The 25,631-nt window shown below is 40.2% G+C and overlaps 1 protein-coding gene across 8 annotated transcripts in view; it reads right to left on the reverse strand.

Moving 5' to 3' along the window:
• lrch1 (leucine-rich repeats and calponin homology (CH) domain containing 1) overlaps nt 1-25,631 on the reverse strand; it is a 69,023-nt gene that overhangs the window by 9,310 nt on the left and 34,082 nt on the right. For 2 of the 8 annotated variants that reach the window (XM_084022308.1, XM_084022302.1), the window contains exons 5-19: nt 23,503-23,639; nt 21,999-22,129; nt 18,683-18,770; nt 17,665-17,770; nt 16,478-16,590; nt 15,204-15,274; nt 14,841-14,927; nt 14,613-14,690; nt 14,099-14,135; nt 12,958-13,074; nt 10,994-11,066; nt 9,653-9,775; nt 3,229-3,338; nt 2,451-2,588; nt 2,182-2,259 (exon numbers count right to left, since the gene is read on the reverse strand). In XM_084022308.1, the coding sequence (XP_083878434.1) occupies nt 2,182-2,259; nt 2,451-2,588; nt 3,229-3,338; nt 9,653-9,775; nt 10,994-11,066; nt 12,958-13,074; nt 14,099-14,135; nt 14,613-14,690; nt 14,841-14,927; nt 15,204-15,274; nt 16,478-16,590; nt 17,665-17,770; nt 18,683-18,770; nt 21,999-22,129; nt 23,503-23,639 (1,487 nt within the window). Of the gene's footprint in view, nt 1-2,181; nt 2,260-2,450; nt 2,589-3,228; nt 3,339-9,652; nt 9,776-10,993; nt 11,067-12,957; nt 13,075-14,098; nt 14,136-14,612; nt 14,691-14,840; nt 14,928-15,203; nt 15,275-16,477; nt 16,594-17,664; nt 17,771-18,682; nt 18,771-21,998; nt 22,130-23,502; nt 23,640-25,631 lie in introns of all 8 variants that reach the window. The other 6 variants (XM_084022306.1, XM_084022301.1, XM_084022304.1 and 3 more) reach the window with 5 other exon arrangements.

Here is a 25,631-nt window from a genome sequence, read left to right on the forward strand (position 1 = left end):
AAATGATCACATTTAAAGCAGCAAAAGTACCAAATAATCCTGACCGTCCCAATGATGTGATATAAATTCCATCATTCCCTGTCCTGTTTTAATGGTAGATGATATGAACAAAAATATTGGATTATAATTATTGTGGCCCAGACAGCCAGAAGTCAACATAAAATAGTCAATTATTTACAAATTAAATTGCATTTTCTTTCTTTAGCTGGTTTCCCATTGGAAACTGTACTATTCACTGTACCTGTAAATTATGTAATATTATAGTTTAATGCGCACACATCTATATATTTATATACAACAAACACAGACTGTAGGTCTCCTATCCATGATGCACCTGCATGTATTTTAACTCTGTATAATTGATGAGGATTAGCACAGCTAGCCTGGCTGTCCAAAGGCAACTAAATCCTCATAAAATCACTCATTAACACTTTATAGCTATTTTATGCTACATCAATCTTTAGATCTTACTCTCAGCTAAAAAGTGATTGAGTCTATTTACAAAAATATACAACTGTTGGTGTTCTCTCCTCTGTGGCCGGAGCCATAAAAACAGTAACTGGACAGTTTCAGGTCCTTTGCGGCTGCATTGAGTCACTATGTCTTCCTTTTACACAGTCTGCATGCTAACACACCTCTCACGCTTTGCACAAGAACAGATATGAAATCTAAAAATGTAAACATCTTCACCACACACACATTTGCTTAGGTCACTTTTGGGGACATTTCACAGACTTAAATTCATTTCCTGGAGACCTACCCTAACCAGAACCACTACTTGACCTAACCCTAATCTTAACCACTGACCTCAACTCTTTCCAAATTGGTGTTACGGCTTTCCCCCCTCCTAACTTTAAAAGTCTGTGTCCCCAAAGGTAGCCAAAGTCAGGACTCACACACACATAAACCCACACCGGCTCTGTTTCAGACTGACACTGCGGTTTCGATCGACTCCTGTCATGATGGGGGGAAGCTGGAAGCCACAGGCAGTGATGACAGTTGTGATGACTCAGCGTTAAATGTCGACATTGACAACCCCGTTTAAAAGCGATGAGAACAATAAGGAGGCAGGTAGGAATATTAAACCAGTCATGGGAGAACGAGCGGTTCTCACGTTTTATTTCAATGTAAAAAAAAAAATAGTATTCATTAAATTGTATCATTCAATTGTTCTCTACTTAAGATTATGTTTTGTGATTTTAAATTTAGTCTTCAGGCTTCTTATAAAAAGGCCTGTCAGTCAGCCTGAAAATGGAAAATAAGTGTCAGGTACCAATTCTGATTTGTGGATGAAGTAAAGGTTGAGAACGTCTGCCGTTTAAAAACATGGAACCATCACCCTTCCTCCCACATCTGGTTTGCAGTTTAGTGTCGACATCAGTGTCCTGCAACAAATCTCAATTTGCGTTTTCACCCGACTTACCGACATAAATCAGAAGATAATGTAGATGCAAACGTTGCATTGTAATTACTATTACTACTTTACCCCCCTCAGACCCAGACGATGTTCAAGAGCCTCAAGACTTTCTTGCAGGACACATTCACAGTTTCTGTTATATTTTATATATATCTGATCAACAGCTGAAGTCAGAACATGTAGACAACAAAGTGTAACTGCTGGACTACGGGGGAAAGTTCTCTGATGAACTGGGGGTGTTTTCAGCTTGTAGGTTGCTGGTTCAATTCCCTGTACCGACTCGCAGAATGTCCTACAGCACCAGTGTGTAATGACTCATCAGTTATAAACTCTGCTGCTTCATTGCATCAGACCTCTACAACAGGGGTTTTCAAACTTGACAGTGTGGCTCCATCAAGACAACAACCACCCCGATTTTCAGTGCAGCTTTAGAGATTTAGACAAAAGTTGGGGTTTTTTGTCCATGGATGTACAGATAACCATCACTGGATTACTTTGATACTGAAGAAAACTTACAGTGATTCTGAAGTGTGTCTGTTCTATGACTTCTAAGCTGATTTATGAAGGTTTATTTGTGATGGAGAGCAATTCATCTTTCAGTTTGATAAAATAATTCAACAGTAAAACTCTGCAGTCTTCTGTGTTTGGTGTTGCATCAAAAATAATAACTTGAGACATGAAAACGACCCCCAGTTCAGAGAGACCACATACTCTCGTCAGTGCACTAACAGGGCGGGGCTCTAGTTATTGTAGAAATGTCTTACCTCTGGTACACCAATCTTTCTGCAGGCGTCCAGGAAGTTCTCCACATTTCTCCTACACTTGGCCATGCTGAGTTTGGGCTGGAAGCAGAAAGTCACACAAAGACAAAATATATTATGTTCTAAACAACACTTTAAGATCCGTTATTCTGTTCCAACTCAACTCATTGAAAGAAAAAAAAAGAAATGTTGAGATCATTAATAAAAACAGGACTGTTCATGAGTATCATGAGTATTAATCTCAGGGGTCAAAGTTCAGGACTGGGACGTACCACTGCAGGTGAGGGGACGTGGATGCTGCCAACAGAGCGCGGGCTGATGTGATTGGCCAGATGACAGAGCACGACGCCATCCATCAGAGACGATCCGAGGTCTTCATGAAGGACGACCTTCAGTCTGCTCTCGATGCTCTGAGGAGGAAACAACAAATACATGTTTATATATATTTATATATAAAGAGTTATGTGTGAATTAAACATCTAAAAAGGTCTGATGTGTCTCAGTTGTTCCTGTTCAAAAAATAATGCTTGTGACTATTTTCTACGAAATTAATTATGATGTATGTTTACATGTTAAGCTACCAGGCAGGATATAAATGTGTTCAAATTAGGGGCATCTTTACCAACTGTGACATTAAAGTGATGAACTATTAATGAAACACCAATATCCCAATCATATAATATAATTATTACTCTGAAATCAGCCAGTCTCATAATGACAAAGTATATTTATGAAACTTTAAGTTATATTTTTTTTCCCCCAAGACGTTTACTGGTAACAGAGTATTTTTACATGGTAGTATTGCTACTAAAGATCTGAGGATTTCCTCCAACACTGTTAGAAGTGAACACACTACAGACTCAGAAACGACTAAACTGATTTTCTGACGTTTACAACAAAAAGACTAATTTTTAAGATTTCTCTACAAGACACTGAGAATGTGGTGAATACATTGTTTTCATAACTGGTGGACACATAGCTATCAAAATGAAGACCCAGGTTTTAAAAACAACAACGTGATTAGTAAACAGTGAAGTAAATGTGTCTTACGTCTCGCAGTTGCTCCGTGAGCTCCAGCTCCTCTCGCAGCTGCTCCATCTTTCTTCTCATGGTGAACTGAGGATCAACAGACTCCAGACTCTTGTGGCTCCGCAGGAACACTGAATCAAAAACGAGGAGGAGAAGAAGAAGAAGAAGAAGAAGGAGAAGTGCAGCGTGAGACTGACACAGCCGTAACACAGCCAGGATGAAATTAAAACTCTCACTGGCATATTTTCTCATCCAGCTCACTAACATTAATTGACAACAACTCCAACTCCGTCCCCGCCTAATTTAGATTTTCTTGCTGTGAGGCAACAGTGCCACCGCCATTGTAGCCCTAGTTGCCAATTTATCAAGTGCACCTATCTAAATCTAATGCATTCAGATACCTCTACTCTTCCATGAAGGTTATATGTTCAATTTGTGTTGACTCAAGTGTGAGATCATTTTGGAGGATGCAGTTTGTGCCGTTGTTGAACTGTACTGCGTTTCTATTACTTAGTCGATTGGTATTGATATAAATGAGTGAGAAGAGCTGCAGCTGGCTGATAAGCAGCAGCTGGATGCGGAACAAAGAGTGGATGCACATACGGTAAGCGACTTCCATCCACATCTGCACTCATTCAGTGACACAGAAAAGGCCTTTCTGCCATAAAAGATGTAGAAAGCTTATGTAAGCGCAACATTCACATGCACTCATGCAGCTCAGTGCACTTTACGCTCCGGCTTTGTCACCGGAGCGGTCATGTGGAGGGAGTCCACCTCTGTGTTAGAACAGCCTGCAGAGCAAAGCATTGAAACCTGACTGCCTGCATTAAAACCTTTGTGCGGAGACATTTTCTGTGATTATGACAACGAATCATCAAATTATTCTGATGGCAGAACATTTATAAATAATCCGAAAAAACCTGGTGCTCTTATCTTTTTTCTAAAAACAACCAAGAATTCAGCTGCCAGAGTGATATTACTTGGTGGCTGATGTATCCATGCATATCTTAGTTAAAAGTACAAACACAGTGTAAAATGCTGCTTGTAAGATTCATCAGCAAAATGCATTTAAATGGCCGATACAAGACATACAAATTGTACTGATTTTGTCATCTAAGTGTTAAGTACAGTACTTTCCTCTACAGGGAAGTGTTAGTATCAAGTAGCATTAAATTGAAATATTCAAGTAAAGTACAAGTATCTCTGCACACGTACAGAACGTATATAAAAACTATTTCAGTTGAACACAATCTGGGACAAAATAATGTCACATGCACACGAGTGGTATCAATCTAAAAAACTAACTTTCCAAAAACACGTTCTTCAAAATAACTGACTCATTTTTATTAGCTTGCATTAATAATATGATAAAAATATGAGTAGAATCATATTCTGTGATATTTAAATGATAAACAGGCTCAGAGAAAACAGTGTGTAGGAGGAGTGTGAGTAACATGCTTGGCCTCTATACACACACACACACACACACACACACACACACACACACACACACACACACACACACACACACACACACACACACACACACACACACACACACACACACACACACACACACACACACACACACACACACACACACACACACACACACACACACACAGGGTGAATCATCTCCTGTGTCCTATTTTCTGCACATAAATCTGTCTTTACAGACAAACGAAGCTGACTGTATCTGTGTATTTCCACTAAGTGACCACAGGGAGGAGCTACAGGGTCTCTAGGTGGGTTCATCTCTTTCTGCAAGGAGCAGCAAGTCTGCAGGATGAGACTGTTTTTAACACTGCTAGCTAGCTACTTCAGATGAAAATCCTTATAGCCCATTATGAGAGAAATCTCTTTATTAAAAAAATACATCTACAATCAAAATATAACAAATATTATTGAAATATTTCTGAAAGAAAATAATTTTAGCACAGGAATGTTAATTCAATTATCACCATAATTAATGAGTTGCACTGCTACACTGCATTGAAGGACTAGGTATAACTGAGGGAACCAGGAAAGATACACTCCAGTGGGTGTCGGGTCACTGTTAAATTGAACTTCACAGGAGAGGGTGATGATGTAATGAGTTGTTTGTTGGACTCGGATAATCCTGAGTGACGTGCATTGTCTAGTTTTATCTTAGGTCACATTATTTTACAAGCTGCTGGAAATACTTTCCTGCTCCCTCTGACTCTAAATGTCTCTCAGCCAGCAGCACAGTGTCAGCCTGCAGCATCTTGTTTCTGTGTCTCCTCCTCTGAAGTGTTATTAAACGGTTTTGGAGGATATTTATAAAACCCTGCATGAGGTCTTTTTTTTTTTCATCAATTTCACAAATTATTCCTAGCTCTCTAAATGTAGAAACCTGCTTCTTTTACAAGACCAGTCTGTCAGTCATGAAACAAAAAGACATTAACATGATTGCCTGCAGTCAGTCTGTCTTTAACAAACCGCAGGACAAATAACCTTTCTTGTGCTGATTAGTGACATGTGGTCTTCATGTTCTTTCCACACCTTCACAGTACACTACAGTGCACCTAGCTGCTCTGATGCATCTGACCAGCTTCGTCTGTACAGCAACGCCGCCGAGACTTATGGGTAACATAGTATTTAGAGCATTCTGTCCACAAGACGAAGACCCACAATAAGGCTTGCAGCTCTGTGAGCCTCTACTTAGGCACAGCTGTCCTTTGAGCTAAATGCAAACATCGGCAACATAAAGATGGTCACCATGACAACTCTCCAAATGTGAAGCCAAAACGTCTTCATTAAAGTATCATAAAGTAGAAGGTCCAAGTGCACATCAAATACATTTTACACGAAGATGACGTTCCTGAAACAACCAATCGCACGTCTGTGTAATATAACATATCAATTTAATCATTAGTGATGAGTGATTAGAACAGCAAGGAGAAAAAAAAAAACCCTCAACATTTTCACTTCTGTATTCAGTTTCTGCTGTTGGATGGAGCGTCTGAGGTCGGCATCAAGTGCTAAAGGCTCAATGCCCCCAAATCATTAATATTCTTATTAATTATTTTTGAATGTTTGTTTTTTTTCACTCTAATCTTCCATTCTTCAACTCATGACTTCCTGATATGGAGCCTGTTTACAGGGCTGGCCTACACCAGAAAAACTGATTATCCACACACACACACACACACACACACACACACACACACACACACACACACACACACACACACACACACACACACACACACACACACACACACACACACACACACACACACACACACACACACACACACACACACACACAGTGATGATTGGTTGTTAATGAGATCAGCAGCAGTGATGATGTGACTGTGTATGTCACCCTCCCTGAGGCCTGAACCCATTATAGACCATTAGTCATAATATTATCACACTCAAACATAAGTGCTCTCGTAGAAACACACAACACTGTTCCTATCTTATTCTGCTCTTTTCACTGAGATTATCTCAAAGACAGACTGATATATAGACATACTGCATAACTGTGGAGACAGAAGGTAAAATTGTAAAAACTAGAAAAAAGCTTACAGCAACACTAGCAATGTTTCGAGAATAAAAAGGGTGGCGCCAGAGGAGAAGCCTAATTTAAACCAAAACTAAAGCATTTTTCATCTGTTTGAAGGCCATTAAAGATTCTCAGATTCTGGTCTCAGCTGGCTATGTCTCCAGATGTAACATCCTAACATTAGCACGCTAAAGTTGAGCTCACTTAGCACACTTATTAGCAATCTTATGCTAGTTTGTCTGCATACTAATATTTAGCATAGCAGTGGATGTTCCAACATGGTAATTATGTTACATTCTCCCCTCAGTTATCAACGTGGTCAAAAAACACTGATCTTATTTTTTATTTATTGGGCATTAAATGAATCACAGACAGTAGATTTGCCTCAATAACACTTGAGTATAGATGCAGAATTACAGCTAAATCACTTAATTTTAATGGAGTCACTGATGAATAGATTCATTGACAAGAGCAAAGTAAATCCACACAATCTTTTGATTTGTTTACAGAAACGCATAGATTTATTTTGCAGAGTCACTTTCTGGTCCGATGGTCAAAGCATATAGGACACAAGTTAAGGCAGGTTTGATTGATGCTATAGTAAATGACGCTATCATGAATAAAGCTATTATGATGTACTACTGCTACATACATTTACTGTAACTCCATGTTAGCACATTAGCATATACTGTAACTGCAGTGTTTTGGTTCAGATGTTAGCATAAAGCCTGACATCAGGAAATTACCTGACATGAAAATAAAACCCAGATTTAACATGCTGTGGTTTGGAAGTTAACCGAGTCTCTAAAGGTTTGCAATGTTTTTGTAAGAATTCAAAAGAGTGTGTGAAAAGTTTAACAGCTCAAAATCACTGCTAACTTCCTGCAAGATATCAGAGCCTTTTATGGACCAACTCACTGAAACACAGCTTGCCTTGGGGAGGACACACACACACACACACACACACACACACACACACACACACACACACACACACACACACACACACACACACACACACACACACACACACACACACACACACACACACACACACACACACACACACACACACACACACACACACACACACACACAGGCTGTGATCCATCTAAAATCTTGGACTCTGTTCTAGTGGAAGTAGGATACTCCTTTAGGGACCATTATCTAACACTTAAAAAGTAGGAGCTAAAAATACACACACATACACACAACTGTGCAGACGAAACCCAGACTCATACTGTAGACGCTGCACACACACACACACACACACACACACACACACACACACACACACACACACACACACACACACACACACACACACACACACACACACACACACACACACACACACACACACACACACACACTTGGAGAGACATCAAACTAACCTAATATGGCCTCTGGTTGACTGATAGTTTGACATTTGTTGCTCACACTGGATGCACCTTACAGGCAGAAGAGTTAAGGGAGTGCGACGCTGTAAAAATGTAAACGCTGGGAAATTAATTCCAGTTAAAACTTTTGGTGAAGCAGAAGAAAAGTTTTCCAACAACTGATTTTATAAACTAATCATTTATACACACAGCTCCTCTTACACACACCCTCTATTTGCTGCTTTCCAGAATCTTTATGCTCACACATTTTGGTGAGCTTCAAAGCCTGTGTGTGTGCGACCACACTGCTGTAGTAATTAACACACACACACTGGATCTAACTTCCACCATGCCACCCCACACACACACACACAAACATGAACAGCTGGAGATGAAAGTAGCGTGTGGTGAAGCTCCTCTTTGATCAGTGTCTGCTGCTACCACACGCACACACACACACACACACACACACTCACACACACACACAGCAGTAATCGAAAACACCCCATCATGTGGTGTAAGGCAGAAAATCACACAGTGGCAGTCAAGTCCACATGGAATGGAACTTGTCATGCTGTCAGTTCACACTAGAAGAAGGCGCTAGTGAGTCACCACGGTAACGGACAAGAACGCACATCCGCTAGGCGTTTTTACACAGAGATCCTGCCATGATCACGGAAAGAAGAGCCCTCGATATGCCGCAATAGCATAAAGCACCATTTATAAAGAACTTTAGTCTGCCGCGTAAAGCCGCAACAGTGTTTACAAAAGCATCCTGGCTTTGTGGAACCAGAGAGGCCGTGAAGTGTAACACGTTGGCGTCGATGGTAGTGTGGCGCATTAAATACGAGTTGGATATGCGATTACCTTTAGCGCACCAAAACAACAATGGAAGGTGAACTTCTGCCCGTCGTGTACATTTACACGACTCTTTGCTGTACATCACATACAGCATGTTGATGATACTGGATTTCCATCATCTTCTTCTGTCTATAAGGGTTGAAGTTTGATTGTTTAGATGCTAGCTGCAGGCGCGCTAATGCTAGCTATGGCTGCTGTGCTTCTCCAGCTTTTCATTTCACGTTATAATCACTGCAGTGAGTGATGTCCGCTGTATCGAGTCTTGAATACGACTGTTTCTGCTGCTCAGACGACTGCGCGCGCAGCTTCGTGACTCGCAGTCGTCGCAGAGCCACATAAAGGGCTTGCCCTCTGGTAGCCAATAAACATCTCTCTATGTCTAGTCTCTATGCTAAGCTAACGGTCTCCTGGCTGTACTGAGAGCAAATACACAGATTTCCTAAAATGTCTATTCATTCACTAAACTGGTCATTAAACTGGTCTACGAAGAAAAAAATGGTTTGACAGAGAAAAAGCAAATTGAGTCGGTGACAAACTTTCTACATGATGATCCGCCACACAAAGAATCGAGAGATAAAAATCCCAAACAATTGATGGAGAAGTTTGAGAGTCCAGGTGTGTGATCTGACTCCGGAGCCCCCGAGGCTGGTTGGTTTAAAAAAGCGGGACCTACCGCGGCTGTGCATGCCTCCGTCGTCATGGCTACGAGGGATGTCTCTATGGCGGGGCGAGGCCTGTGAGAGGAGGAAGGGGGCGAGACAGGAAGGAGGGGGCGAGCAGGGCAGTGAGGGCGGGGCTACAACCAGGAGTTGGGAGTGGTCAGGGAGACGCAGGAAGTGGGCGTGGAGTGTGTAGTGCAGGAAGGTGGAGCACCAATGGTGAATCAAGTACAGCAAGGCAAGTCCATTCCAAGAAAACACACCCAGAAAAACACCAATAACACCCAGAGAGAGGCCCCGAAATATTGGTTAAGGAATAAAAAGGCAGGTATTTAAACAAGAGAGACACATGCAGCCAGATTGGATCAGATGATTTTACATTGAAAGGCATGCAGCAGATCAGTGATACGTGTAGTGAAAGAGGCAGAAAAACAGAAAGAAACATGTATATCAGACAATGACAATGACAATGCGAAATGATGACATGATAACACATAACACAACAGCAAAAAACAAAAAAAAGATTAGTGGCAGTTCACTTTACAGATTGACCTTGACATGCTGTTAGCATTGTGTTAGCGTCATTAGCAGTTAGCAAAATTTCACACAGTAGTAACATTCAGCAAACAAAGGCCGGATGGTTGCTAGCTCTAAAATAAATAAATAAATAAATAAAAAAAGGAGGGGAAAAGCAGGGGACTGAAGTTTGCTGTGATTTTACAGACACAGTGGACAAGCGTTAGTAGTCCATCCGTGCCTGCACTAAGTCTGGGTTAGCTTGTGTTCAACTAGCCCACGGAACTTTTCAGGTCCTCAGGTGTTCATTAAATGAGCTAAACAAATGCAAAGACCATAGTTGGTAAGTGCAGTTATGAGGTTCTTATAGCTATAAAAAAATAGACCTCAGCATTTGACCGTTCCCAAGCATTTTAGGAGCGGTGGGCTGCTGTGAACCACCCGGGGAGCAACTCTGGGTTCAGTGTCTCGCTCAAAGACACTGACATACGGACAGTAGGAGCCGAGGATTGAACCGCCAACCTTGTGGTTAAAGGACGACCCGTTCTATGTTATTGATCCCTCATGTTGTAAAAATAAGCTTCACTCAGGTCATTTGGACAGGCACAGCAAGGCACTGCAATCCAACCGGAGCTACCAACATTATAACTTCTACTCGTGATATTTTCTTTGGAAAAAATGCAACAGACTGTGTATTTTTATGAGCAACAAGAGATCAATATATGAAGTAAACCTCATGGAACTGCTTTCATAATCACACTTTTCAGAACCAGTGAATCAACCTGAAAGTCTGGTAGCTCAGGTATCTGACCCACGCTATAAGCCCTGATCCAACTCACCTGAGCGGGGCTTCAATCCAAACACCGGGCTAGAGAAGGATGGAGGTCCACTGGCTGGAGATCTGTCATGTCGCTGCAGCAACAGAAACGGAAACATCAGGTTTAACTTCTCAGTTTGTTAAGTTCTCACAAACATAATAATTCATTGAACATATGCTGGATATTGTGAGTCCTGTGCTTCATGGGGGAGATGTTTGCAAAGACACACAGACTTACAAACGACTCCACAGAGAAATGAAGTACAAAGAACACATGTGAGGAGTTCAGGGACCTGACGTTAACCTCCAAATTGGCTCACTCTCTGCCTCCCTTCTCTCTCTTCAACCATGATTCATCTTAACCAGTAGACTGATTCAGTGTTGCCACGTTTTAAGAGACTCAAAAACACCTTCAATTTAACAGAATTTAAGTGGTATTGATTTTTGCAAAGACTGTGAGATCAAAGTCAATTAGAAAATGCCCTCAGACTGCATTGCAGTCAGACTGATGACTGGTAAGACCACATCTGGAGGTGATCTGTGATCAACTCTGTCTGCCAGAAGCCAAAAATATTTCCAACAAGTTGAGCCAATACAGCAGCATCACTTCCCTCTACTCGCTGACTAATCGGGCATCTCTGACTACCTCATTAGCGCATTAGAGCTAATCACAACACATGCAGAATCGAGATAACAACAACAACGCTTCACCCCAGGTGGGAAAGGGCCGTGATAATGAATCGAGAAACAGATCACAGGTTCATACCAGGTGGAAATGGTGGGATGCCAGAAGTCAGCTGATAGGGATTCTGTGTCTTGCTCAAAAACACTTCAATAGAACATGGTTTTGTTTCTTTAAATCTATAAGTCAGCAGGTTCAAATCCTCCAGAGTGCATGTGTGTTGCTCATTTTGTCCATTTTTCCCCCCATGCAAGTCTGCTAAATGATTTGTCTGTGTGTTCACTCTCTGACTTCAGAGCATTGTTAGACCAGTCTAAGGGAACAAAGATGTGTTGTTCTCCTCATTTCCAAACCTACACTCTCCTCACTCCGTTTCTGTAAAACACTGAGTTCAGTTTGAGGGCTCTGAGCTGTAAATGTTTAGGCTGGTTTACAGCTGGGGTTGGGACATGGCTAACCTCGCTCAGCATAGAGACTGGTTGAATCTCATCCCTGCTTAAACAGTAAATGTGTGGTTTTAATGGAAATTATGTGCTGGAATTATTTCACAAAATGCTGAATTTAGTCTCTATTTTAACACAAGGTTACGATTGTTAACACATTGCTCCAGGAAGTTACAGTATCGGGGATGAATCGGACGACACACACAAACACAAAAATGTCAGTCCAACACCCCAATATTTTGTGAATTTAGTCAACAATTTGATTTAAAATAGAGCAAAACTGAAAATCCCCACATTTATCAGAGGCTGAAAAACAGCATTTTCTGACATTTTTGCATGAAAAATTACTTAAATGAATAATCGATTATCAAAATAGTTGCCGGTTATTTTTCTGTCGATTGCCTAGAGTTGCAGCTCTAAACTTGATATAGCTCATAAAACCAAAATCTTTTTGTCTGACTGTGCTGGTTGCTTATGAAACAAACAAGACACTGATTGACCTCATAGGTCAGCCACTGCAGAAGAACTCTTCACACACTGACATGCAAGACAAATGTCGATTCACCAGCCACCAGTTTATCAAAATCAACTTCATTTAAACAAATCAGTTGTTTCTCATGAACTCGGAGTGACTGGCGACACGTTTGGACTCACACGTAGCAATAAAACATGTTCTCACCCCGTTCACATGTGTAACCTGCTGCCATATCCAATGCGACACATGTGAAAGCTCAGTGTGGTTTATTTGCTCACAGCAAACAGACACACAAGTAAACGGTCAGTTAAGTGGACGACTGAGGACAGTTCAGTCTGAGGGGGGCGGGGAGGAGCCTACATCCGGTAGTCTGGTGCTACCTTTACCTTGATTGACATATGCCATTCATACTCCCGGCATGCAAGCTGGGCTTCAAACCTGGCCTTCTCTAGAATCATCTGTCTCTTCTTCTGGAACTCATAGCCACCTTCCTCCATGTGCTGCTACAGAACGCATCAAACGTTTAGGCTTTAAATGACCTCATAGTTCCGAGACTACTTACATACCTATACATACTTAATATAGGTTTTATTTTTCCAAGAACAAAGACACAATAGCACTTATTATCTCTATCATGTGAATAAACTTGGAAGAGGAATTGAAGTGCACTTGCACAACTAGATTTAAAGCCACTATGTGCAGGATCTCAAAATGTCTATTTTTGGCACCCTGCAGTGGTATCGCCAAAATAGACAATGAAACAGACAGCAATGACTGCAGATGCTTTTTCTTTTATCCTCTGCTAAATCGTGACGGCTATTTGTGTTTTTTTTTTCTGTTAAAGACGGATTCATTATTAGTTGTAGCTACTTAACATTTTTAATGAGATTTGTATAGTTTTACTCCCAGTTACATCTGAATATGTATAAATATCGTCGCTGCCGGGCAGAAACCTAGTACTTTTCAGAAAATTAAAACCTTTTTTTTTTTTTTTTTTTAAGTCAGCATTGTGTCTATATATATGGTCAGACACATGCATGTGTGATTATATTATGGATATTTTAACTAAATCAAGCTCAAATGGTGAATGTTCAGATGCGTGTTTTGTCTGCCATGGATTAGATCGGAAATCACCTCACGCCGTTTACCTTCAGCTCTGTGAGCGGCACTTCATGCAGAAGGAGGCGGGGTGGCGATATGAGGTGTTGCTGACAGTGTGAGGATCCGATGGAGTTACCAGATTCAGTCACAAGCTCTTTTTAATGCTCTTCAATGGTTAACTATTTGTAAAACCCATAGACAGAGGGAAAGAGTGACCAATAGCACTGATTGATGAAAAAAGTATGAAATACGGAGATTCCCGCCCGACAGCGGGATACATAGACAGACACCCTTCACTTGAAGTCTATAGTCAATATAAAATATGAGTTACACTAATGTGTCAAATATCACGTATGCTCATTACAGCATGTTTTGTGCCACTTCTCCACTCCACATTAAGATACGTTTTAGTTCTGCACACTGTACCTTGGGTGTGGTGACGCCGTCATCGCTGTCCTGCCCACTGGAGAGAGAGAGAGAATAAGACATTTAAAATAAAGGACACAATAACTTTGTAGACACAGCAGCAGTGACAGAACTCTTACATATTGACCATTATCCTACATGCTGACATTTGCAAAAACATTCAAACATCACTGAATTTCACTTGCTGCTTCCAAATCAAAGTGGCAAAATGTCACAACTTTTTAAATCTCAAATCGGAGTCAGTGATTAGTGATGCTAGGATTGAATCATTCTAGGAAAAGAAAAATGATGGAGGATTGACTCTTATTTATTCTCATCCAAGTGTCAGTTTAATGTGTGGTTTGGTCAGTGTCACGGCCTGCAGTACTGTTGCTATGGTTACATTCAGTTTAACACAACTTTAACACTGATTTAGAACAGTGTTTAAACTGTTGACCGGTACTACCAGACACGTGTTAGCCAATGGCAATGAATGTGTTCCATGACCACAGAATAAACCACTTATCACACTTACTTCAGTGACTCTTCCACTGTGACCATCTCAACCGGGTAGAGCTGAACTCCACACAGATCGTCCTGCTCCGTGTTCACTCTGATGAACAGCATCACAAAAACATTATTAAATTAATTCATTTGGTTTAAAAGGAAGCAAAACGTAGTATTAATAGTCGACAAAGTCATGTTTTGGTAGCATCACTCCACTCCGTCATGTTTAATTCTCAGGTGCTATACTGTTTTTCACCTGCTGGGGTCCTGCAGCAGCTCCACAGCCTCCTTCAGCTGGTTGATCATGTCAATGTGTAGCTCTGTGCCCCCTGTGACCTTTGACCTATGGTCCCAAAGACAACAACATCCAATCGTAGTGGCAATCATCAAGTGATAGAAGTTTCAAGTCTGACATATTTGATTGAAATTAATCCACAACTGCCTGAATATTGTAAACTGATCAATTGAACACATGATACAACATAAAGATTATTACCAATGTATCTTGCTTACAATGCTGAAACTCTTTTTGCTATTCACTCTTTTTCCTTTTGTATCTGCTCACATCCATGTATTATTCTATTGTGATACAGAGAAATAAACAAGTAGATGAACTCACATTTGTTCTGCTGGCCAGTGTGAGTCTTCCTCTATCCTGAGGGGTTCGTCGAAGTCTGCTGCTGTCCGACCCTGCACACACACATAAACACACATTAACACAAAGATACACCAGCACCCTGGCAGCTGTCACATGATTCATAGCCTCTCAACCATTGGCCAAAATTCAGAGACGTTGCCGTCATCCCCTGGTACACAGACTCAACAATAACAACACTGTAACAAACTCTCAGTGACTTTAATCAGTTCTTCTACACGTTTTCACACTGGAATGGATGGGTTAACTGGGATAAACTATTTTATATCACTTCTCTTTCAGCCCAATCAAATTCCACGACTTGCAAGGATGAGCTAGATTTGAGTGACCTTTCGTGAATTTTAGGCACATTTATGAACAGTATAATTGTACTGATGGCCTTTGTTTGGTTTGTTTCCAACATCTCAGATCATCTGACTGCTCATGTTTCTTTACCCTTAAGATTTATTTTTACCATTGTTACCAAATCATCAGTCAAAATGTGACTTTCTTGACGTGCAAAATGATCTCTTAAATCGACATGCATCATATTTGTAATTCATGCCATAATTCAAATGGGATAATATATATATATATATATATATATATATATATATATATATATATATATATTATATGAATATATTTTCGAAAATAAGGTCCCATGGTGGTCCACAGGAAGGGGCATGACTTCCCCTCTATAATCCGACATTTTGTTGAACCATTTGTAGTCCCAAAATAACGTCACACTGTTTCCTCCTTTGCTCCTAACAGACGTGAGTCAAAATGACTTCAGCTACAGACATTGTAGGTAAACAGAGTCAGTTTGGGGCATTTTGCTCAAACGACTGAAAGTGTTGCTTTGTCTCAAGCTCTTTATAGGCGTAAAGTTACAATACTTCAATACTCTGTTTAAACTGAATGATTCATCACAAGGTTCCTGGGATCTTTGTGTTGTCCACTTTGTTTTAGGTTTAGTCCTTATTTGGTCACAGCCGAGTCTCCATAGTGACGCATAGGCTCACTGTGATGTAACCAGCTATAACAGGACAGTCTCTCTAACTGCTGAACTGCCAAGCTGACAACAACTCTTAACTCAAAGAGCAAATTACTGATATAAAGTGACAGTTAAGGATCCATTACAACAAAGCTCAAACGCTGGAATAAAGTAGAGTAGGTTTACATAACTCTGTCACTCTGACTACGTCTTACTCATGAAGTGAACAATTTACTGCATCAATCTTTAAACTTAAACTTGCCTTGATGTAGTTGACGAAGCGAGTGCTGAGAGCAGAGTCTCTGTAGTTGAACTGGTCCTTCAGGGCTTCCGTAGGGCTCTCCTCAATCAGACGGACCGGGTCGGAGTTCGGGTCTGCTGGAATGGAGGGAACGTGAACTGTGAGTGTCTGGAACAATCATGTGGGAGTCATAGGGTTTGGAATCTCAAATAGAATGGCGGACAGTATAAATATAGTGCATTATAGAGTTCATGAATCCACAGTATTGTGCAACAAAATGCCCTTATATAGAATGAAAGCACTGGTGTCCATAACTTGTCCACTAATTTCTGCTATCCCACAATGCAATGCTCAGCTGTTCCACTTTAGAAATTATATTCTGGATTTCTTTGAAGGAGACAACAACTTCTGGACGTGTGGGCGAATAAAAACTTCAACTATGCTCATATTTGGATAAAGTGGCATTGTTTTGTTAAAAGTTGACAAGCTTTATCCACGCTGTGAAGAGCCTGTAAGAACAAATAACCAAGACAACTCGTCTTTTCACTCATCTCAGTTCAGTAAATGTGACCTTCCATCAGCTCCGACCTGATTGAGGCTGATTGAAGTCTATTTAAACTGTGTGTCTGGGGAGCTGCTGGTGTTCTCTAATAGAGTTCAACAGCCCAGATACTCACACATACTCTCTAAAAATACATTTAAAAAAGGATCAGTATATTATTATTATATTATACATTTGAATGGAACTGAGTTCTTGTGGAATTTAAATTAAAAAATGTATTTCTAAATGTTTTTGAAAAATAAAGGATTTGGCAGTAAATGGCGACTAACTGTTTTGGGTTGAGACTTCTTCAAACTAAAAAAGCTTAGAGTCTATAGTCATATACAAGGTTGTATTCAACTGCCAGTCTGCCACCACCGAACGCTCATGTGTCAGTAGCACCGTTGGTACCCGCTTTGTGAGTGTAGCAGTGAATTAATGGTACAACACCTGTGGCTACCTTGCCACTGGCTGATTAATGTGAAGGGGTTTAGCCCCAAAGTCCATCAGACTTCGGTACAGCCTTACTTTTAAGGTGGACCAGCTATTCTCATTTAAGTGAGGAGCAAAGTTTTGCTCCGTACATCAATGCCCTTCATACACCTTCATATAGTCTACTCTGCTGAAATGTCAGAAAGGTATGAACAAATACTGTGTTTGTGTCTACCTGTCAGCGAGCTGATGTGTTCACTCGAGTCGTCTTTAATGATTCCCTCCTCCTCTGTGATGTGGCTCATCGGTATGTTCAGACTCAGACTGTCTTCATCTGACGGCTGCAACACAAATGAATAAGCAACAAAAACAATTGATGAATTGCTTGAAGACACTTTTCAACTAAAAACACCAAACATTCCAGTTCCTGTGTTATGAAGATCTGCTTCTGACAATTTATAGAACAAATGTATTATTGAAAGATTAATGAAAAAATGTAAAGTTAGCTGCATTTCTAAAAACATTTCTAGTCAAACATGTATTGATGCTATGTTTGTTAAATGTAGGTTTGAGGAAGCAGCAGTCGGAAAGTAACGAAACAAATCAGAATGAAAAAACCTGCAGATCACTCAAACAGTTTGCAACCGTTTCTTTATCACATGACTTCACCGCAGTGATTTGACAACTTGATAGACTACTAGATTAATAAACGAATTTTTGCTGCTCTAATAATATATCAACCAATAACTCTAATAATAACTAACATAATCAGCATCAGTTGAGTTAGTAAATGGTGGAAGAAAAGAATAAAATGCTTCTCTTCCACAAATACTTCTTCAATTGGTGTTGCATAATTTTACTGAAGAGATAAGAAATAACTATAATAATATACTGTGCAAAATATACAGTTCAAAATAATACTGTTGATAGGAACAATATGAACTCTTAATCTATTTATAGGATGCTGATTTGAAGGACAGATAGTTTGCTGAACATTTGTTGAGAATAAAATGTAAATCAGCAGCTTTAACAAATATTATGGATGCCCATAGATGGATGAAAGAGTCTTCGTTGTCCTTAATACAATGTAACGTTAAAGTGACCTTCAAAATAATTCAGCTCTAAAGTCAATGCACTGACAGGTGAACTCGTCTGTGTAAAATAATAACATACTACATATGAGAGAACACAAATGGATATGCTAAAAGCATATAGAGGTCAAAAGACACACACATCACGCACACACCAAGTACCTCAGTAGCAGACAGTCTCTTCTCTCCGTTGTCGCTGCCGACTCCTGAGTCGCTGTCCTGCTTCTTCTGCTGCTCCATGTCCTCCACACTGCAGACACACCACACAGGTCACACACCTGACACAGTCTGAGCGCTGCCTCTCTTCCCAACACCCCCTCCCTCTCCTTCTCTCTCTCTCTTTGTATGTCAGAGCGTTCACACTGTTTCTGATTTCCTGTTCAGCCTGGCTGGCTGCTCTTATTATGTTTTTTAAACATAGACAAGAGGAAAAAAACAACCAAGAGACATACAATGTTTCCATTCACCAGTTTCTTTTTTGCACAATTGCCTCAGAACTTATAAAATATTTGTTTGAACTGCAAACAGGACAATTTATTGTGTGAATTGTTTACATGTGCTTTATTGAATACGATTCTTTAGTTCAGGCCTATTCAACTGCCGACCTGCCGGTCAGTTCCGGCCAGCCAATCAAGTTTGACCAGCCCGCCTATCAGTTTTACGAATAACTAAATTTTTCTCAGTCGCTCAGAAACCTTCTGCCAATATACCAGCCCTTCTAACTGGTCAACACTAGTGCAGGTGGTTGTTTGTTGACTTGATCCAAAAGTTTAGGTAGTGCAGAATTAAGGGAAATTTCTTTTAAAACTCAAGATTTTTTTTCAGTACTTACTTACTATACTTGATCTAGTAACAGAGCTGTTTCGTTGTAAATGGGACATGGAGGTGCTCGCCATGCAAGTTAGAAACACAAAACTGATTGCATGATCATCATCATCAAGGGAAAAGAAAGAGGAAAAAGATAGAAAAGAGGTACAAGAAGAGCGATACATTAGCAAAAAAACAAACAAAGAGGGAGAAGCTAAGATATATAGTGAAAGATTTAACCACAGAAAAAGACAGGATAATGGAATAATGGAGAGAGGGAAGGTGTGTGTGTGTGTGTGTGTGTGTGTGTGTGTGTGTGTGTGTGTGTGTGTGTGTGTGTGTGTGTGTGTGTGTGTGTGTGTGTGTGTGTGTGTGCGCTCTCCTGGAGAATAGGAACCATTTTTCCTGCCCACGTGTTGTAAGTGTTTTACGTGGGCGGACATTACAGAGCTCAACATCCTCTAAGAGCTGAGGATCTCTGACTTTTCCTTTCTCTCTGTGCTCCATTTGTCACTCTAATTTCTTCTTTTCTTCGTCACTTCTGAATATGCCTGTTTCTTCTTCACTATCAATACATCCTGCCTTCGTTCAGACCCTCAATCTTACAATCCTTTGTATCCTCATCCTGATTTGCGCATTCCTTCCTCCTTCCTCTGCTTTTTCCCTTCCACTGTTCATTTCTTAGTTCATTGTTTTCCGTTTTCATTCCGGTATTTATGTACTCGTTGTCTATTTATTCTTAGCTTGTTTGTTCATTGTCTCCCTTTTTTTCCCCATTTGTTTTCCTTATGTCTCTCTTTGTCTTTGTTCTACTAATTTTGCATTTCTACGGAGCCCCAGAGAGGCCATCCAGAGAAAATACATATATATTGAGACCACGTTTTATTACATTGAGTGCACAAGATACAACTTGTTCCCACGTTTCAATTACATTTTCAATCACAATTATCGAGTCTCAAAGTCATCACAATAGAGAACAACACAGAGAACATGACTGAAACTTTACTGACAAGTCACATCTGCACAATTTCTAGTCAACACTCGGCCTGCACCACAGCATATGAGCGCAAGCAGACTTTGGACAGAGTGCAGAGCGGAATTTTTATTATAAAAGTACCGGTACCAGTTCCGCTCCAGTACCGCTCACACCTGAAGCCCAAACCTGACCCAGAATCCTGCTGTGTCTTACACAGTCATCAACAGTATTTTCAGTCATAAATCGGCTCAATAGCGGGGGGCTTGGAGCAGTGTGAGTGCAAGCCGGTAGGGGAGAGGGAAGGGGTGTGAGGAGTATGCCCTAACTTATCTCGTGGCCACAAATTAAGTAAAACATGGGAACCAATTAACTAAAACGTGGCCACAAATTAACTAAAATTTGGGAACGAATTGTATCTCGTGCGCTCAATGTAGTAAAACGTGGCCTCAATCTATTTTTTTTCTTCTGGATGGCGTCTCCGGGGCTCCATTTCTCCCATCCATCTTAAAGTTATTTTTCTTTTAAAGGATGTTTTCCCCTTTTCAGTTTATTTCCTCCATCTCTTTCTTTGATCATCCAGCTAGATCGACTCCTTAATTTCTTTGTTCATAATGCCTATATTTGTTCCTTTGTTTGTATTGATGTGATCCTTCCTTTGTTTCTTTCATTCCTCCATCATGTTTGTACTCCTTCATCCCTCCATCCAGTAATCAGAAATAAAACATCCTCCACCAGTGTCTGGATTATGGCTTAACTCAGTCTGTCATCAGTGAAGCTCTCTGATGGCAGACAGTCTCACAGTGTGACCCAGCAGGGAGTCAGAGGACGGATCACTTTCAGCTGACTAATGGAGGATTTGGCTACAGTCTCAGAAACGAAGGAAGCTTAGATCACAGGCAGCAGAGACACTCACCACCCCTGCACATAGTGTAATGTCATTAAAACCAAACTCAATAAACAGCTTTGATGTGACGTAACATGCTTCTGGCAGCCATGTAGGAGACGAAGAACCGACAGCATGTACAGCAAATAGGATAGAAGGAACAAAGACGGTTGATTTCTGATCATGTCACCACGTTCATGCAACTTAGGACGGTTAAATATGAAGCTACAGTTAGTTAGCTTAGCATAAAGCGTGGAAACAGAGGGCCTGGCTCTGTATGAAGGTAATTAAATCCAACTGCCAGCACAGAAAGTTCACAAATTAACAAGTAATATCTGATTTGTTAGTCTGTCACTTTACACCGTATATGCAAATGAGCAATATCTCCACTTGTAGAACTCTAGGTAAAGAAATATATATATTTTAGGAGAAACTGTATTTTAGGTACACATGTATGCTTTTAGATACTTTAAAAAGAAATACATACAAGTGTGTTTGTTTTGAAAGATTTGCTCATCAACTCTGTGTGAAAGCTACAACAATAATTTACTCTGCGGCTGTAGCTGTTCTTTCGACTGTGTCAAATTGAAACGGAGCTCTTGGTTCATTTGCCAGAAGGCTCTAAGACTGATGAGGCAGTTAGTCGTCTATGTGCTGGAACCAATGTCTAGCGTTCCCATTAAGATTTACTGATTTAACAGTTTATACGAGGATAAAAACTGGTGAATGGAGAATTTGCAGAATGATGCAGAAGAGAGGGAGGGGATGGTGTCGTCCCATTGGCTGATATTTAAGTTGCCAGAGTAACTGACCTGCCGGTGGTGGGCCGTGATAGGCTGAGCCGCTCTATGACGGGTAGGTAGAGAGAGTCGGGCATCTTCTCACTGCGACAAGCCTCGATGCTCAGATACTTGAATATGTGAACTTTACCTTTTATACAGATCTGAAAAGGGAGAAGAAAGGTTAAATGATTTCCTCTGCTTCTACCATCTCAAACAAACATATCAACCTGACTGCTGAGTCACTGAACTCGTTCTCCATGTGTCTTTTGTCTTTCTGTGAGACGATGCAGGTCGGTGCACACACAACTATGATGCAATGTAAGATTGACATCAGGTGTAGCAGATTAACCGCTGTGTTCTGATATTGTTGTTATTGTGGGTTCATCATCAGCAATGATTCATGTGATTCCCATCCTGGGAGCATGCACGACATGGTTCAAATCAATATCAATATTTACAATCATCGATATCATCATATCAATGAGTGAGATTATAGGTGATCTAGTGTCCTGGTTATGTGTTGCGTATGCAAAGATCATATCTTTAATTCAGATACCTGGATCAGCTGCAGTACTGCGATAAAAACCAGGGCATGTAAACACTTGATCCAGGTTTCTGAAGATTCTTTGTTGGTACCGAACAAAGCGATCGAGAAGGTGATAAATCAGGATGCCAACTATAGACAGACGATCAGAGACCAGGAACCTGCTGTGACTACGTTTACAAGGAGATCATGTTCCTTGTAAACATCATATCTTAAACAAGATCCAAGGATAGAGATGCGCACGTAAACTCTATCACTTAAGGAAATGAACAGTGTTCCACTGTTACATGAGACTTAAAAACTTTCCAGTGTGAAGGCATGACAGCTTACACTCTCAATGGGAACGCAGCAGTATTTTATATTGACAATATTCATTTCAGGAGGTGCATAGACTGATATCTATTGCTTGTGATTTACCTGAATTTCATGAAATATCTGACCCATTTTTTAATCTAATGTACAGCTGAAGGACTGACTTTCTTTTGACAAACACTGATTCATATATCAGTTCTCCTTCACAGCACGGTGATCAGCTGCACAGGTTACTGTTGTCACACTGACTGGTCACAATGTGTTTATATGAATATAACATAACTCAAGTTGTCGAAATGTCTCGATCCGGAATGTAGCATCACACTGGAGACTTGGTAACAGTCACACTGTTGCACACAGTCCAGGTATATCATTTTGATTGGGCAACAAGCTAATTGATCCAAATGTATTATACATAACATATATATATATATCACATTATATAGTTACACTGACACGCAAGTCTGCACTGAAGATGGTCTTCTAAATCTGTTGGCTGACTAGTCAGTCAGGTCACATGACTTCCTCATAAATGTGTTTTTCCAGGTTTGAGAAATGTGTGGCAGGCTATTTGAAACCAACAGCAACAATAACACAGGAAATTAAACAAACGTGTGTGTGTGTGTGTGTGTGTGTGTGTGTGTGTGTGTGTGTGTGTGTGTGTGTGTGTGTGTATACCTGTGCAGGTGGACTCTGTAGTGGGTTGTTTTCTAATTGGAGGCACTGGAGTTGTTTCATCTTCCTGTAACACACTGGGATGGTAGACACCTTGTTACAGGAGAAGTCAAACTTGACCAGAGGAAGGCCAGCCAGGTCTGCAGGAAGAAAAGACACACAGACAGTATCAGTTAATACGTGAACACTGTTTCCGTCTTCCTGTGAGTTTTTCGATCAGCTTTTGTGACACACAGGGTTTGAGTTAAAGGTTCTATTCAAAAAAACGTTCTGTTATATTACTAAAAAATCCTTATAACATATCGATAGTGATGAATCCATTAAATGCACATACAAAAAATTATATATATAATAAAAAAAGTCATCTGTGGCCATGGCAGGACTATAAAAACCTCGTCCAATCAAAAACGATGAGTCTGAGAAAATAATTGGACGGCCTGCGTGTCTGTCAATGCTTAGTTCCTGATGCGTTTATGGTTTTTCCAAATGACCTACTCTGCCTTTAATTGTCTGCGTTGGCCTGAATATGACACTTTTTTTTCTGGCAACATAAAATATTCTTATTTAATTCTGCTAAATGTTTTACTATATTCAACTTTTATTCTGGTAATCCGTTATCATAAAGCTTGAGGATGTGGGTGCAACTCTGCTATGCAGGTCATAGATTACGAGATTCTTAAAATCTATTTTAAAACATTCAGGGAGTCAGGATTCATGAGACACCTACATGAAGCTACATGTCTAGTAAGAGTTAAAATCCTGTTGCTGAATTTTGCAAATCTACACATGTACACACCTCAAACCCCCCACATGTTTCCCACCACACAGAACAATGCAGCTGTTGTTGTTATTTTCAGAGGAGGTTTGTAATTGTTAGCAGACGAGAGTCTCACCGCTTCTTTTCGTGTAAACTTTGTTCCTCATTAGGACTAAAATACGTGGAAATAAATGCCTCTTTTAACTTTGCTCAACTGGAGTCCCTGTACAAGATCGTTTTATGTCCAAAGGGAATGCAGGTTGGGAGTTATAGTCGGTGTAGAAGCCTGCAGATGTAAATATCCAAGTACTGAAGGCTGTAAAAGGCAATGCCACTCAACTAAGTAGTTATCAGGTAAGTTATAAGATGAGAAGGAGGTTCAGGAGGGGTTTTTTTAGCGGTTTCGACCACAAGCTGTGAGAAACCTGAGAATGGAGTCAGTAAGCTTCGGCAACGAGATAATTGTTCAACACGATATTGGCTGACCTGGATAACGGTACTCGCTCATCACTCCATGACAGAACACTATTCAATTATGCAACAGATGCGAGTTGAGATTTTGTGCTACATCCGGCCTCTCTTTTTCTCTCACTTTCTCTATGCTTCACTGCATTATTATAGCCTATCAAAGAAAAGCAACAATATGCTAGCATACGTGTGATTTTTTTAGTGTAAATGTCATTCATGGTGCTGTTAGATTGCTGCTAGACCATAAAAACAGGTGTGTGTGTGGGACAGTAGGCTGTTTTTGAAAGGCTTAACCCCAATCCATTATTTAGGGCATTTGCTTTTCTTGTTGAAATGAGAAGAACACTATGATCTGTTATATGTTAAGATGCAGCCAGCAGCTAGTTACTGGAAAGAACAGATTTGCCTAACATGTATTATGGAATCAGTGTGTATCTGAGCTGTACTTTGCATCTGATTTAAAAGCTTTTTCTTTCTTTTTTTTCTCCTTACAGATATCAAAAATCACATATGTGTACATGAATGGATAAAATAGTGTCAGTCTTCCTGGAAGATAAGAACCATACTGATGGGACTTAATGCAATGTCAGTTAAGTAGATTTTTTCACTCCCATTAGTGGGTATTTTGAGTCTTTTTGTACCTCGTCTTTTATGACTTCAGTTTCCATTATGCTTTCTGCATACATTTTGGCAAATGTGCACAATGAGACGACATGCTATCAGTTTTTTTTTTTTTTTGCACTGTATCCATGGAAACCGACATCCCTCACTGGATCACATTGATACTGACTCAATCAAACATCATGATTATGAGACAAGATATGAAGTTAAAGGAGTGTTTTTTCTTCTTCTATGATTTACAAGCAAATGTATCAACTTTTAACAGTCCAAAACGTTAAGATATTCA

Source organism: Eutrigla gurnardus (genome assembly GCF_963514095.1).
Source record: "Eutrigla gurnardus genome assembly, chromosome: 12".
Classification (NCBI taxonomy): domain Eukaryota; kingdom Metazoa; phylum Chordata; class Actinopteri; order Perciformes; family Triglidae; genus Eutrigla; species Eutrigla gurnardus.